Here is a 12,291-nt window from a genome sequence, read left to right as displayed (position 1 = left end):
GTATTGCTACTTCACTTGGATAACATTGAAGGCAATTTTCTTAATATTTAGATTTTTTTTATACCCTCAAATTTCATATTTTTAAATAGTTGCATCTTTGCAAAATATTGTCCCATTCTAGTAAATCAAACATCAATGGAAAACCTTTTCAGTATTAATCTTAATTTCAAACAAATTGACCCTTATGGCTGGTTATGTTCTGCAGGGACACATATGTAAATCTGTACACTTTTCATACCACATTCCTGTAAATATGAAAAGATAACAGAATTGATAACTTCATTATGCCTTTGTTTTATCTAGTGAGCTTTTATCAAGTTTTACACATATGCATTAAGGTGAATTTTTCGAACAAAAATTATATGTTCAAATCTATCCTGATTAATGCTTGTAATCTTAAAGGCATAATTCACCAACTGTCTTTCTAAGCCTGTACAACTTACCTCCTTCCGTGGAACAGAAAAGAAGATGCTTTGAAGAATGTTAGCATCAAACGACTTCCATAGAATTAAATATCAAAATGTAACAGATAATAATGTATTGCTAAGAGCCTCTCTCTACATACTGAATTACGAGTTGTCTTGTTTCCATTTATTTTGTCAATTACAGCCCTCATCACTCTACTATTAATTCTGGGGGGCTGAAAGATAATGGGAAGCGGCTCTGGTTTCAAAATAAAACCTGAAACATAAACTCACCATCCATCTTCATAAACTTCCATTCATCTTCATTCAAAGCACAGCAAGAGGATGACCTTGAAAATAAACCATTCGGGTTCTGAAATGACTGTATTTTATACAAAGTAAGCCATTCTAAAAAAGAAGATTTACGGTTACTTTATTATCACTTTGCTGCAAATAATAATACGCATCAGATAAACATATAAAGCTGTGCATAATACGGCATAGTGCGTGTACAGTATGTGTATCAGTGCATGGGAACATGTTTCTATGTAAAGCTCAAACGGTCTTTTGTCTGAGGGTGCGTCTTTGGCTTTCGCGGTTTAGGGTGTGAGCATGTTGTCACATCTGTAGGTTGTCAGGGGCGGCTGAAATGATGAAATCACAGATCGCGTCCATGATGTAGGTCTCAGAGGTGGCACGCCAGCAGAGTAATCTCAACGTGACTGATGTAAGACATGCAACCATCGGTGAACTTGGGGCAAGAACTGAGCCGTTGGGGTAGATCCCACACTTAAGGGAGAAGAGATTCGGCCGGATGAAACAAAGCCAGTTTTCCATCGAGTGTTCCAGTCAACAGCTGTGAACAAAAAAAAAAAAAGACTTCACTCATGAAACATCCTGTCGCTGCGTGAATAAGTTCATGATAAAACTGTCTATTTTAACTACGAAGTCTTGAATGATTCAAGTGAACTTAAGTGCTTGTTTGCAGTTATTAATTCCAAAAGTGCCGTTTAACAATCAATGGCATAGTTCAGGCAATTTCGTAATCCAATATTATCGCGAGCCACAGACAAAACAGAAACGTTGCATTTCATAACAACACATCTGCCATCCTAATGATGGGGTAAAAGGGTTGATGGTTTTCATTTATTTATATTTGCCAATAAAAAATGTTCTGAAACTTTTATGTCCTGCACTTTGAATTGTGCTCTCCTGAAGACAATTAGCCACTTTGTTATGAAACCCCATTTAATCAGAAGTTTGTTTACTGGAGTCAAACCAAATCTGGATTTTCATGTTTTGACAGACACGAATCAGAAGCGAAACCTCAGAAGTGTGTTGTCACACACACAGTCCAGCGTGGTAAAGAGTCTAACCACCACAAAGTGCCTGGAGGGTTTTAAAGAATGACCTCATTGCTTTGTCAAAGGTGGGAGGTTGTCCAGTTAGGTTTTACAGAGTGACATCAAACTGCCTTGGCAGTGGTCTGGAGCGGGTTCTGAACAGAAAATGTCACATACCTGCCTTTACAGACACAGTAAAGTCTTTTGAAAGGCAACATTAATTTGTCTATGGGCTTATATTATCTGGTCTGGTAAAACTGAAACATTTATTTCCAGACGTTTTCGGTATCGGAGAATTTGATCTGAGAATGATTAGAGATAAAGCATCTAGATATGCAAAAGCTTTGTCAGTGCAGTCACCTTTCACAATGTATTGTTCCTCCAGTTTAATTTCATAACGGTGTGTTTAAACTGCTGTATAAAGCTGGATGTTTACATCCATGCAAAATCAACAAGATTTTTCTAATCTCAAAATAACTTGGTGTAGATTTCTTTAAAATATTTTTAGGGGCTACATTCACAATTTCTATTACACTGAATATTTCAGAGCTACAAAAAACATGACTATAGACTAGAGATCATTCAAAATTCTTGGCTTCACGAGGCCTAAAAAACGAATTTTCTTAATTATTTTCATGAATGTAGAAATCTTGTATCATGCTTAAAACAAACAGAGTGTGATTAATTTGAATAAACATTCAGCTATATATACTATATACATTTAAATATATGTTTTGTTTTTTTAACATTTAGAATATATAACACTTGTTAGTTATAAACTATGACTTTTCCTTCAATAAATTCTTAATTAGCTGCTTATTAATAGTTAATAAGGTAGTTGTTAAGGTGTTGGGTAGGATTACGAATGTAGAATAAGGCTTTTATATGAGCTTAACCAACACTAATAAATAGCTAATATTCTAGTAATATGCATGTTAATGAGCAACTAATATGTGTAACTGAACCACTGAGACTAAACAAACCAAAATTTATTTTAAGGTCCAATTCTTAACTATGGCTTTTGAGCAAACCCATAACTTGCTGCTTATTAATACTTAGTTAGGTAAGGAGTCAATATCCTAGTAATATGCATGCTAGTTAATAGTGAGAATTGGTACTTGACATTCAGTGCTTAGTACAAAGCCTTATTGTTGCTTGTTTTATGAAGATATTTTAACATTTAAGTGAAAAATATTACAGTTGGATCAGATGCATTCTGTTGTGTGGAAGAACGCAGAAAGAAGTTTCCATCGTAAAATCTACATAAAAAATAATGAGTTATTAGGGAAGAATTCCCTTTCCCATGTATCCAGATCTTCTGTTCATTGAGTATTTCTACCACAAGAGTATACTTCACCCTAAATGGTTTTACAAGCAACTTGACGATAAATCAGAATGCAAAATATCGTTTTTTTTTGACGCAGGTTTCATAACCTGATTTACTGCTAGGTTCACTGGCTGAAGGCTAAGGAAGGAAGCAACACAAATCAAGACTTCAAAATGAAAGCCGAACGATAAATAACTTGTAGACATGTTTACATGTTTGTTTTTAGCTCATAGGGGGATCGTTTAATATAGTTAGAATAGCCTCTTTAGGATATAAAGCTTTTAGTCAGGCTACCTTTGCAGTGACCCAAGAAATGGCAGATATAGGACGCTACCAAAAAGTGTTAAAAGTATAGGCCAAAGCATAAATTTTAGGAAAACAGCAGTGCCTTAGATATCGGAAATTAATATAAATGTAAACGGAGAAAACTGATCAAATAGCGTTGTTCAAAAGTCTCCTTTACTTCCATAAAAAAAAAAAAAAAAAAAAAAAAAAAGTATTTTCAGCAAAATCCTATTACATCTCAAATTACCCTGAAGTCACAGAGAAAATCCACCAAGGCACCTTGAAGCCGTGAAGACTCAATTACTCAGTTTAATTGCTCAGTTGCTCTAAACCTGTCTTTAAAAAAGTGATTAGAATTATGAGAACATATAAAATGACATAGAACCTTCTTCTGCCAAATAGCGGCCTGGCATAACAGTCTGAATTACTTTGAATGATCTGCTCTGAAGAATAAAGCCAGCTGCCTCAGGGCTGGTGTCAGTATATAGAGGGGTGTCTCCAAAAGAATGTGTAGACTTTCAGAGGGAAAAGCTGAGAGCACAGACAAAGCAAACTGACAGTGCCACTGCCACTGCCCAAAGCCACAAGAGTTATACAAGCAGGAAAATATGCCATCCTGCTGGGCTCACACTCTTATTTTACCATAGATATTAGCTTCTTTAGCAAAACTGGGAAAGATGGTTTATTTAGTATGCTTGACCATTGACTAATTCTACACAATTAACAATCAGAAGTCAGGTTACTCTGCGTATCCAAGACATTTTTCTGTATTAACACAATTCCTGACTGCCTACTTCCCTCAGTTTCTATTACAGTTACAGTCCAAAAGCTGCCCAAAACCACCCCAAAGCTGACATCAACTCAACATCTTCCATCACTTGCATGTTCATATACTGAACATTCTGATTTGATAACTGCTTAAGACACCAGTGAAAATGTACTCAACAATTAATCATATTTAAATTCATAAAAAAAAAGGAAAAAAGAAAAAGGGAATTCCTAACAAAAAAAGAAGTATCTATCACCAACGATGCATTTTAAATGATCAAAAAGATACAGTAAAACAGTCAAATATTATTAAAATTTACAACTGGTGTCTTTTTCAGTATATTTCAAAATGTATGTTATTGTGATGGCAAAGCCTGAAATGCTGATTTACTGCTTAAGAAATATTTTAAGAAGATAAATGTTGAAAACAGATTTTAATGATTTTCAAAAGAACAGAAGAAAAGAAGCTTAATAAATGTATTATAAATATTATAAATGTCTTTAAAAGTATTACTTGCTTCAAAAAAAAAATCTTACTGATCCCAAACATTTAAACAACATACTGTAAAAAAAATTATTCAGTATTATTATTTATTATTTAACTACACTTTTACAGTTTTAAATAACATTATCATCGTTAATCAAAGAAAAGTGCACAAAAGAAAGAGACAATTCTCATGCAGACCTGCACTGATTTTTGCAGGTTCTCACACAGGTAGGGTGCTAGCTTTTCTGGAGAACCTGCACAGAAGACATCTGTTAATGTCACAGAAAGGTCACACCTCTGCACTAACTTCCACAGGAACATCTCAGTCTTGGCTTATTGGTAGTGTCTGCTTCAACGGAAAGTCTCTCTCACTCTCTCTCAAGTTAGGTGGTCAAGCTGTGAGCACTTTAAGAAGAAACCAAGTCCAACTCGAAGGGATTATACGTACTTTCAGAATTGTACATAGTAGTTGTGCTATTTGGACACCAAAGGTGTGAGTCACACACCGATATCTTCTATGTGCGCAAACCACTGTTTAAAAGCCTTCATTTTTCTTCTTCATCTGCCAGCAATGACTCATCCTTAGATGTCCTAATAACACAAAAAGCCAGTGTTTTGAAAAGAGGAACTTAACTTGAATAATTGAATTAAATATGACCATTCACAATAGGAACTTCTGTAAGTGGCTGAATAACAAGCAAAAGTAGGTTACAGAGCCTGAGTGCGATATCTTCCCCGGTGTTATTATGTGAATAATAGGTCTAACATAAACACAAAAAACTACTTTTTGACATCACATAGCTTAACATTACAAAAGTGAGCGAGATGGAAAATTGAATTAGCAGAGAAAAAAAAACCTATGCTAGGAGAATCTTACACCTGAAATACATTAAAATAGGGAATGTCCTGGAATGAGGATGACATCTACTTTGGCAGAGAACACTGAAGCATTACAGACAGCATCTGCAGTGTAAAATGTGATGATAACCTCATTTTAAATGCTATAAATTGGCCAGTTATACTACAATGCCAAGGGCCAACTGCTGACCCATGCATTTATAAAATATATTTTATTTCAAAAACTAAGAAATTAAAAATAAAAATAAATATAATATAATATAATATGAACATATATTTTGCTTAATCTAAGAAGGCAAAATATATTTCGTGAAAAAGTTGAAAGGATGACCTTAAGATTCTGTATTATTTTATACAAAATGGCTTTCAATGTACTAAATGTCTCTCCAAACTTATGACCAAAAAGCAGCCAAGAGATACAGCTACAGCTGTTTATGCAATAAAATCCAGCCTCTGTCTAAGGATATAACTCTTTCTCGTCACACATAGCTTCCAAAATCCATGTGCTACAACTTAAAGACAAATACCGCTGAATGCGAAGAAATAATATACGGTGGCCTCAAAAACTATTTGGACATTCAAGTCACAAAAAGCAAAAAAAACAAAAATGTCTGAATGCCATTGTATTATATACAAAACATCAAAGCAAGTGGCATCTGCAGCCGAATAATGCTCAGCATGGTTTCAAAATTAAATTCACTTTTCTGAGCCATCTTTTATAGTTTACTGACCAAGGCTGAATGCACTTGATTAAAAATAAAGGAACGTGGCTTTTTGAGATATTGGTACAATTTAAAATAACTGATTTTAAAATGCAGCGTATTGCTGTGATGCCAAAGCTTAATTTTTTGAAACATTTTTTTATCATCAATATTATTATTTTTTTTACTTATGTTTTTGAGTAAATAATGTTTAAGGGTTCTTTGAAAGAAATTGTATTTGTCAGACATTCTAGCGCCTTTTTTAATCAAATGGTGCAAAAGTGATTTTTATTCAGTGTGAATTCACACAAGTGTAGTTAGGTGCATGTTCCACTTACAGCTGACAAGTTACAAAATGCCCAAATGCTTTTTGTCTTAATTTCTATTATTTCACTCCTAGCAAACCTGGCTAAATAGGAAATATCTTGCTTGTAAAGTTAGCTTATTATCACATTCAGATATTGAGTGTGACTTTAGTGTCCAAATATTGTTTGGAGCAACTGTATGTTTTTAAGAATTTTATAGTTGCCATTAAAACTCTCTGGGGAACACTATGCAGTAAACACAGAAAAGAAACTTTAGCACACTACACTGATTACTGTGAGTAAAAACAGTGCACCCAGGTATGAGTGATGGAGAACATTTCAAATAAGAACTGGATATCAAATTGGATTTCTATCCACATTCCTCATAGTAAAGCGTCCACTATACGTCCGAATGAAAAGAGACCTGCGAGGGAATGCATGTTGACTTATGAACTGAGCTTTTAAACTCCACAGATCTCTGTATATGAGCCAGTACAACACAGACCACTAAGACTTTCCACTTCCAGTCTTGGAAATCTGAATGAATAAGAGCTTGGAACAGAAAAAAGAAATGAAAAAAGGCAAAACAGTGCATGCACATCCCAAGGCCATGTGCATATCAATACCAGCTCAAAACACAAGGACCAATTCACACTGGAGAAATTATAATACGAGACTGGTTGTGATTACACCTATCAAAAGGAATGAACACTAAACCACTTTGTGAATCGGAGGCCGCCAAAAATGAAGACAGCCAAAGATGCATGTTTATATTTTTACCCCAAAAAATAGGAACATGGCATTTTTTTGGTCTTATAATGGGGATAAGGGCTTCAAAAGCTTCAAAAATAATGCAAAAGCACCATAAAAGTCTCATAAAACCTTCCGAAGCCAACCAATAGCTTTGTGTGAGACAAATCTGGACCTAGTTACTGATAATATTGCCCTTCAGTGAGCTGTTAACCTCTGACAACTGAATCAACTGAGTCACTGAAAAGATTCTATTTTAAAAGAATCTGTCATTCATGAATTGAACTGCGCTTCTCTTGCTAGAGCTCAATGAGTAATGAGTTTAATTTAGTTTTTTTCTACGTATAAACCTGTTGTGCTGCTTCAGAAGACTACTTTAATGATATGTTGCAGCTGCAAACATTTTGAAACTTAAAAGCTTCAGTGTCCATGCACTGCAGTTGGATGGGAATGAGGATGAAAAAAAAAAAGTGTTCAAAATAATATCTCTTCTAGAAGAAGAAAAAAATTGGAACAACATTAGGGTGACAAAAATTCTGGGTGAATTATTTCTTTAAGTGATAAATTTGGAGTTGTGTCTGGAGACTTCTACCAGAGGACACTTCATTTCCTTTTCGAGAACAGACAGACTGCACTTCAACATCTGCTGTATGTGCTTGAATAATAAGGAGTACTACCAAAGCAAAACAAGCCATTTATGGTCCACATAATGATCTGATCAGCCATTGAAGTGAAAAGCCAAAGCCAAAGCGTACTTCCAGACTCAAACAAAACTGCTAGGAAGCTGACCTGGTTAGGCTAGAGAAGAGCACACTACATTCCACAGGTACGTCCTATTCATGGACAATATACTCAAATAAAGAGCAATCAAAAGCTCTTTTTATTATTTTCAGGTCAAGGACCCTTTTAGTGGATAGAGAGCATCCCTCCAAGACTGATGCAGATTCTATTTATATTAATAAAGACTTTTGAATCTATCCTGAGAGCTGTCATGAATGAAATTATATACAAATACATACAACTATAAAAACGAGCATTAAAAAAAGTATACAATTGAGTGCTGTATTTTAATCCTGCATATAATAATATGCATAGCTTTCCATTAAAGCATTTAGATATATGTTATTTTTAAATTGCAATGGCTTTGGCTTTTAAATCATCATGGAGTCATACGATTAAAATAAAAAAACAATATTAATTAAATTATAGGATCAATAAGATTTTTGAAATATCTTTGAAACCTGTCTTTTATGTCCACCAGGCATACATTTATACAGTAACAGTAATATTGTGAAATATTACAATTTAAAATAACTGTTTTGTGCATGAATAGATCTTAAGTTACTGTGATGGAAAAGCTGAATTTTCATAAGATTCTAGTCTTCAGTGTCACACAATCCTACAGAAATCATTCTAATATGCTGAATTGGTGATCAAGAAATATATTTTTTAGTAATATTAATGTTAAAAATAGTGCCGTTCTTTCATTTTCGTTGTAACATTATAAATGCATTTACTGTCTCTTTAATCAATTTAATACAATCATTTCTGAATAATAATAAAAAGTTCACTGGCTGCAAATGTTTTTTTCTACGCATGTTTTTTTCTAAACAATAATTGGTGGATCCTCTGCAGAACCACTGGACCTATTTGGACCCCTGACTTAAAAAAAGCAAAGTTTAATAATGCCCAACTTTATACCCCCTGAAGTCCCTTCACACGTTCAAAGGGACATCATTCCAGAAATGTGGTGTTGAGCACCTAATGCAGAACAGGTGCATTACATTCTCTTTTGTCAGGGCTAATACATAACCATCACACTAGAGTCTGTACTTTAGTATGGAGGGGTTTTTCAAGGCCATCTCCACGAAATATGACGCTGCATCTGTTTCTGGCCTCGGACAAGTAACTGTTTCAAAGGCTCATGCTGATCATTTAAAGTGCTACATCCTGACCTTATACACACTCCAACATTTAAACAGATGCACCAATGGATCATTCAGAGCATATGCTGTCAAAGCCTGTAAGTCAGTTTTATATTTTCTATGTGTTAACATGAAAGTGAGATAAATCATTTGGGGATCTCTGAAAGATGACACGATGTGGCTTTTCTACAAGACTCGCAGTCGTACTTGCAGTACAGATTCCCCAGAAAGACGTGATTGGTGTGACCAATTAATGTCATCTACACAACCACAATGTTTGTAAATCATTCACAGGGTTTTCAATCGTTTATGCAGGACCCCTTCAGCCTGATGTGTGGTCACACGTTGATAGACTGCACACAAAAGTTCTCATTTTTCACAAAGACAAATTCTGACCTAGATTTGGACTTGAATTTCTATTCTCATTATCTTTCTCTGACTATAATCCTTCTGTTTTAATGATTTTTCCAGGACAATATGCCGTAGGGAATAGTGCAACTATAATAAAAACAGGCTTTTAAATCATTTACAATAAATCTTCTCATACATCTTATTCAAAACCATAAAGTGGCCATGTACAAATATTATCTGTTTTTCTTGTTTGCGGGGTAACATCAGAAAAAATAACTCAATGCCTTCAGTCTTCTGGAATGTCTTCCATAAAAGCCACTGGATCTACGATCAGGTGTTTGCAATGACCCTTAAAAACAATAAAATAACTCTAAATTAAACATTACAAATCTTATCTACGAAGCCAATAATTTATAGACAGCTTGGTGAAAAATTAATCAGTGTTTTCATTCAGTGTTGACATTCAAAATATCTTCTCTTGTCTTAAGCAGACAAAAGTAAGTCAGAAAGATTTGGAATTTCTGTTCCTTTAAAGTCAACATTGTGTCTCGAACATAACGTAGCTTCGCAGGAAAGCCTGTTTGTTATTCTGTTCCGACAACTGCTCATCTCTCAAAGACTCCCTATTTCTTATTCATAAACAGAATGTAGCTGAGATGAGCGCACAATTTTTCTGCTCAGATAAGGAATGCTCTGCAGATGACAGATAGTTGAGTTATGGCGCAGAGGTACTGGAACAACAACTAGTGCTGGGAATCCAAAAGGTGTCCGTCGGAGTCCAAGATGCTTTGGGAAGTCATGTCATGGACGGATAAAAGAGTTGAATTTATAGAAAATGATTAAGATGTGCTAAAAGCACTGAGCCAAGGCACAGGGGTCAGGAGGTCAAGAAATAAGACAGCCAAGGAGATAAGAGTATCTTAAAGCCTGGCTCAAAAAAGAACACTACTTGGGCACTGATAATGAAATAAACCTATAGAATAAAATCATTTTTAAAGAACCTTCAAATAGAATTTTTATACACAACATCAGTAGTGAACAAGAAAAAAAGAGATCAGAGAGAAAAAAAACAATAAAAAGTCAGATGCTTCCAGACTTGTTTCCTGAGCACCAAATCAGCATATTAGAATGATTTCTGAAGAATCATGCGATACTCAACACTGCAGTAATAACTGCTAGCATATAAGGTAGATTTGGAAAGACATGACAATTAGTAAATGATGACAGTATTTCCTTTTTTTGTATTTACATTTTTTTTTAAATAAAGAGTCTCTAAAAAAGTCTCAATCTGAGATATTCAAGCGCAAGAAACATTCATTTATTACTGTAACAGAAATTTTGTGCAATATAAAAAAATGTACCTGTAGATGTTGCTAATGTATTTGATCTGATTGTTTAAATCACTAGCATTTCCCTGCCAAAGATGTCATAGCCCTGAGGTTTCAATGCACCCGAAGCCCTTAATGGAAAGCGCAACAGTCTTTCAAAATGCTCATTTGCCCAAGGGCCAGAGACAAGGCATGACTTCAGACAGCTTCGGCTCTTCTGTTGATATACTGACCAGATGATAACTGAGCATTTCCCATCAAGGAAGATCTCCCTCCCGATCACGTCTCCCTTTCATGGCCCAGAGAATCACAGACGTGAGCACACGCTGAGCTCACTCCAGAGCGCTTTATAAATCCCACACATTTGCAATGCATGAATCACACTTTCCCTTGCAAAAATGTCCTGTAGCACTAAACCAAAGAATACATTTTACAGCCCTGTAAATTACCACTCACCCCTCCCTGCGTTCCGCTGTCCAAGGTTACAGCACGTTCGCATCCACCACTGATCAAAAACGGTTACAGTGAGATTGCTAATTTGTTATTTAAAGACATAGTTCACCCAAGTCCTGTCATGTTGCTCCAAACCTATATGACTTTCTTTTCTCATTTAAATGATAATGAATGTGGAATGCCATGAATTATCAAGGAACAAAGACTCAAATGTGTGACCACACAAACAATTTAAATGTGGAAATATGTATAGCTTGCATCTTTTTAAAATCCTTTTTAAAGTCTCAGCCATGACTCATTTTAATTACATGGAAAAACTTCAACAAAAACTTTTGTCACACATGCACTCCAACAAACGTCTTTGTTTGATCCTCATGTTCACATAACGTTGTGACTTTAATGTTCCACCAAAGAGGGTCATAGAACCTGAGGGTGAGTAAACAAAGACAGAATTGAAATTTTAGGGTAATCTGTTCTTTTTAATTCATCCTGTTTTTTGCATGTTATAGATTTTATTATGAATTATTCCTGCATGCAGTTTCTTTATTCATTGGTTTTTTCACCACATACATTTTCATAAAAAATTCTCCATTTATTTTGTTCACAAAAAACCTGGCCCTTTCTTAAAATCGACTGCAAGCTTGCATTCAGAACCGCCTTGCAATCAACAGCCGTTGCGCTGAACAAATTTCACGCCCTACATTTTTTCTTTTCGGTAATACGTTTCACCTGGATGTATGTCACAATACAGAAGAAAAGATCTGTCACTACAGTACTTTTGTAACATTGCAACTATATTGTTCAATCTATACTGTAGCTACTAAATCAGATCGGACTCACTGGACCCTTGAACCCGCTGGACTCTTTAACCTTTGAAAAATTTGATTTAAAGTCTTTTTAGAGCTCTCCTGTGCCTAACATAACAACCTTAGCAGAGTACATATACTTGATTCACAATCCTCCATACACACAAGAACACAACACATAATATCTCCAGCGTTACTCA

General features: G+C 35.0%; 1 protein-coding gene across 1 annotated transcript in view; it reads right to left on the bottom strand.

The window, feature by feature from the left end:
• Positions 1 to 841: 841 nt before the first annotated feature.
• Positions 842 to 12,291, bottom strand: part of wdr27 (WD repeat domain 27) — a 36,048-nt gene continuing 24,598 nt past the window's right edge. Inside the window, exon 25 of the mRNA XM_043255050.1 lies at positions 842 to 1,260. Within this exon, the coding sequence (XP_043110985.1) occupies positions 1,195 to 1,260 (66 nt within the window). The 3' untranslated portion in view covers positions 842 to 1,194. The remainder of the gene's footprint in view (positions 1,261 to 12,291) is intronic.

This window comes from Puntigrus tetrazona, chromosome 13, assembly GCF_018831695.1.
Source record: "Puntigrus tetrazona isolate hp1 chromosome 13, ASM1883169v1, whole genome shotgun sequence".
In the NCBI taxonomy this organism is placed as follows: Eukaryota; Metazoa; Chordata; class Actinopteri; order Cypriniformes; family Cyprinidae; genus Puntigrus; species Puntigrus tetrazona.
The sequence above is the reverse complement of the archived record's forward strand: the minus strand, read 5'-3'. Positions and strand labels throughout refer to the sequence as shown.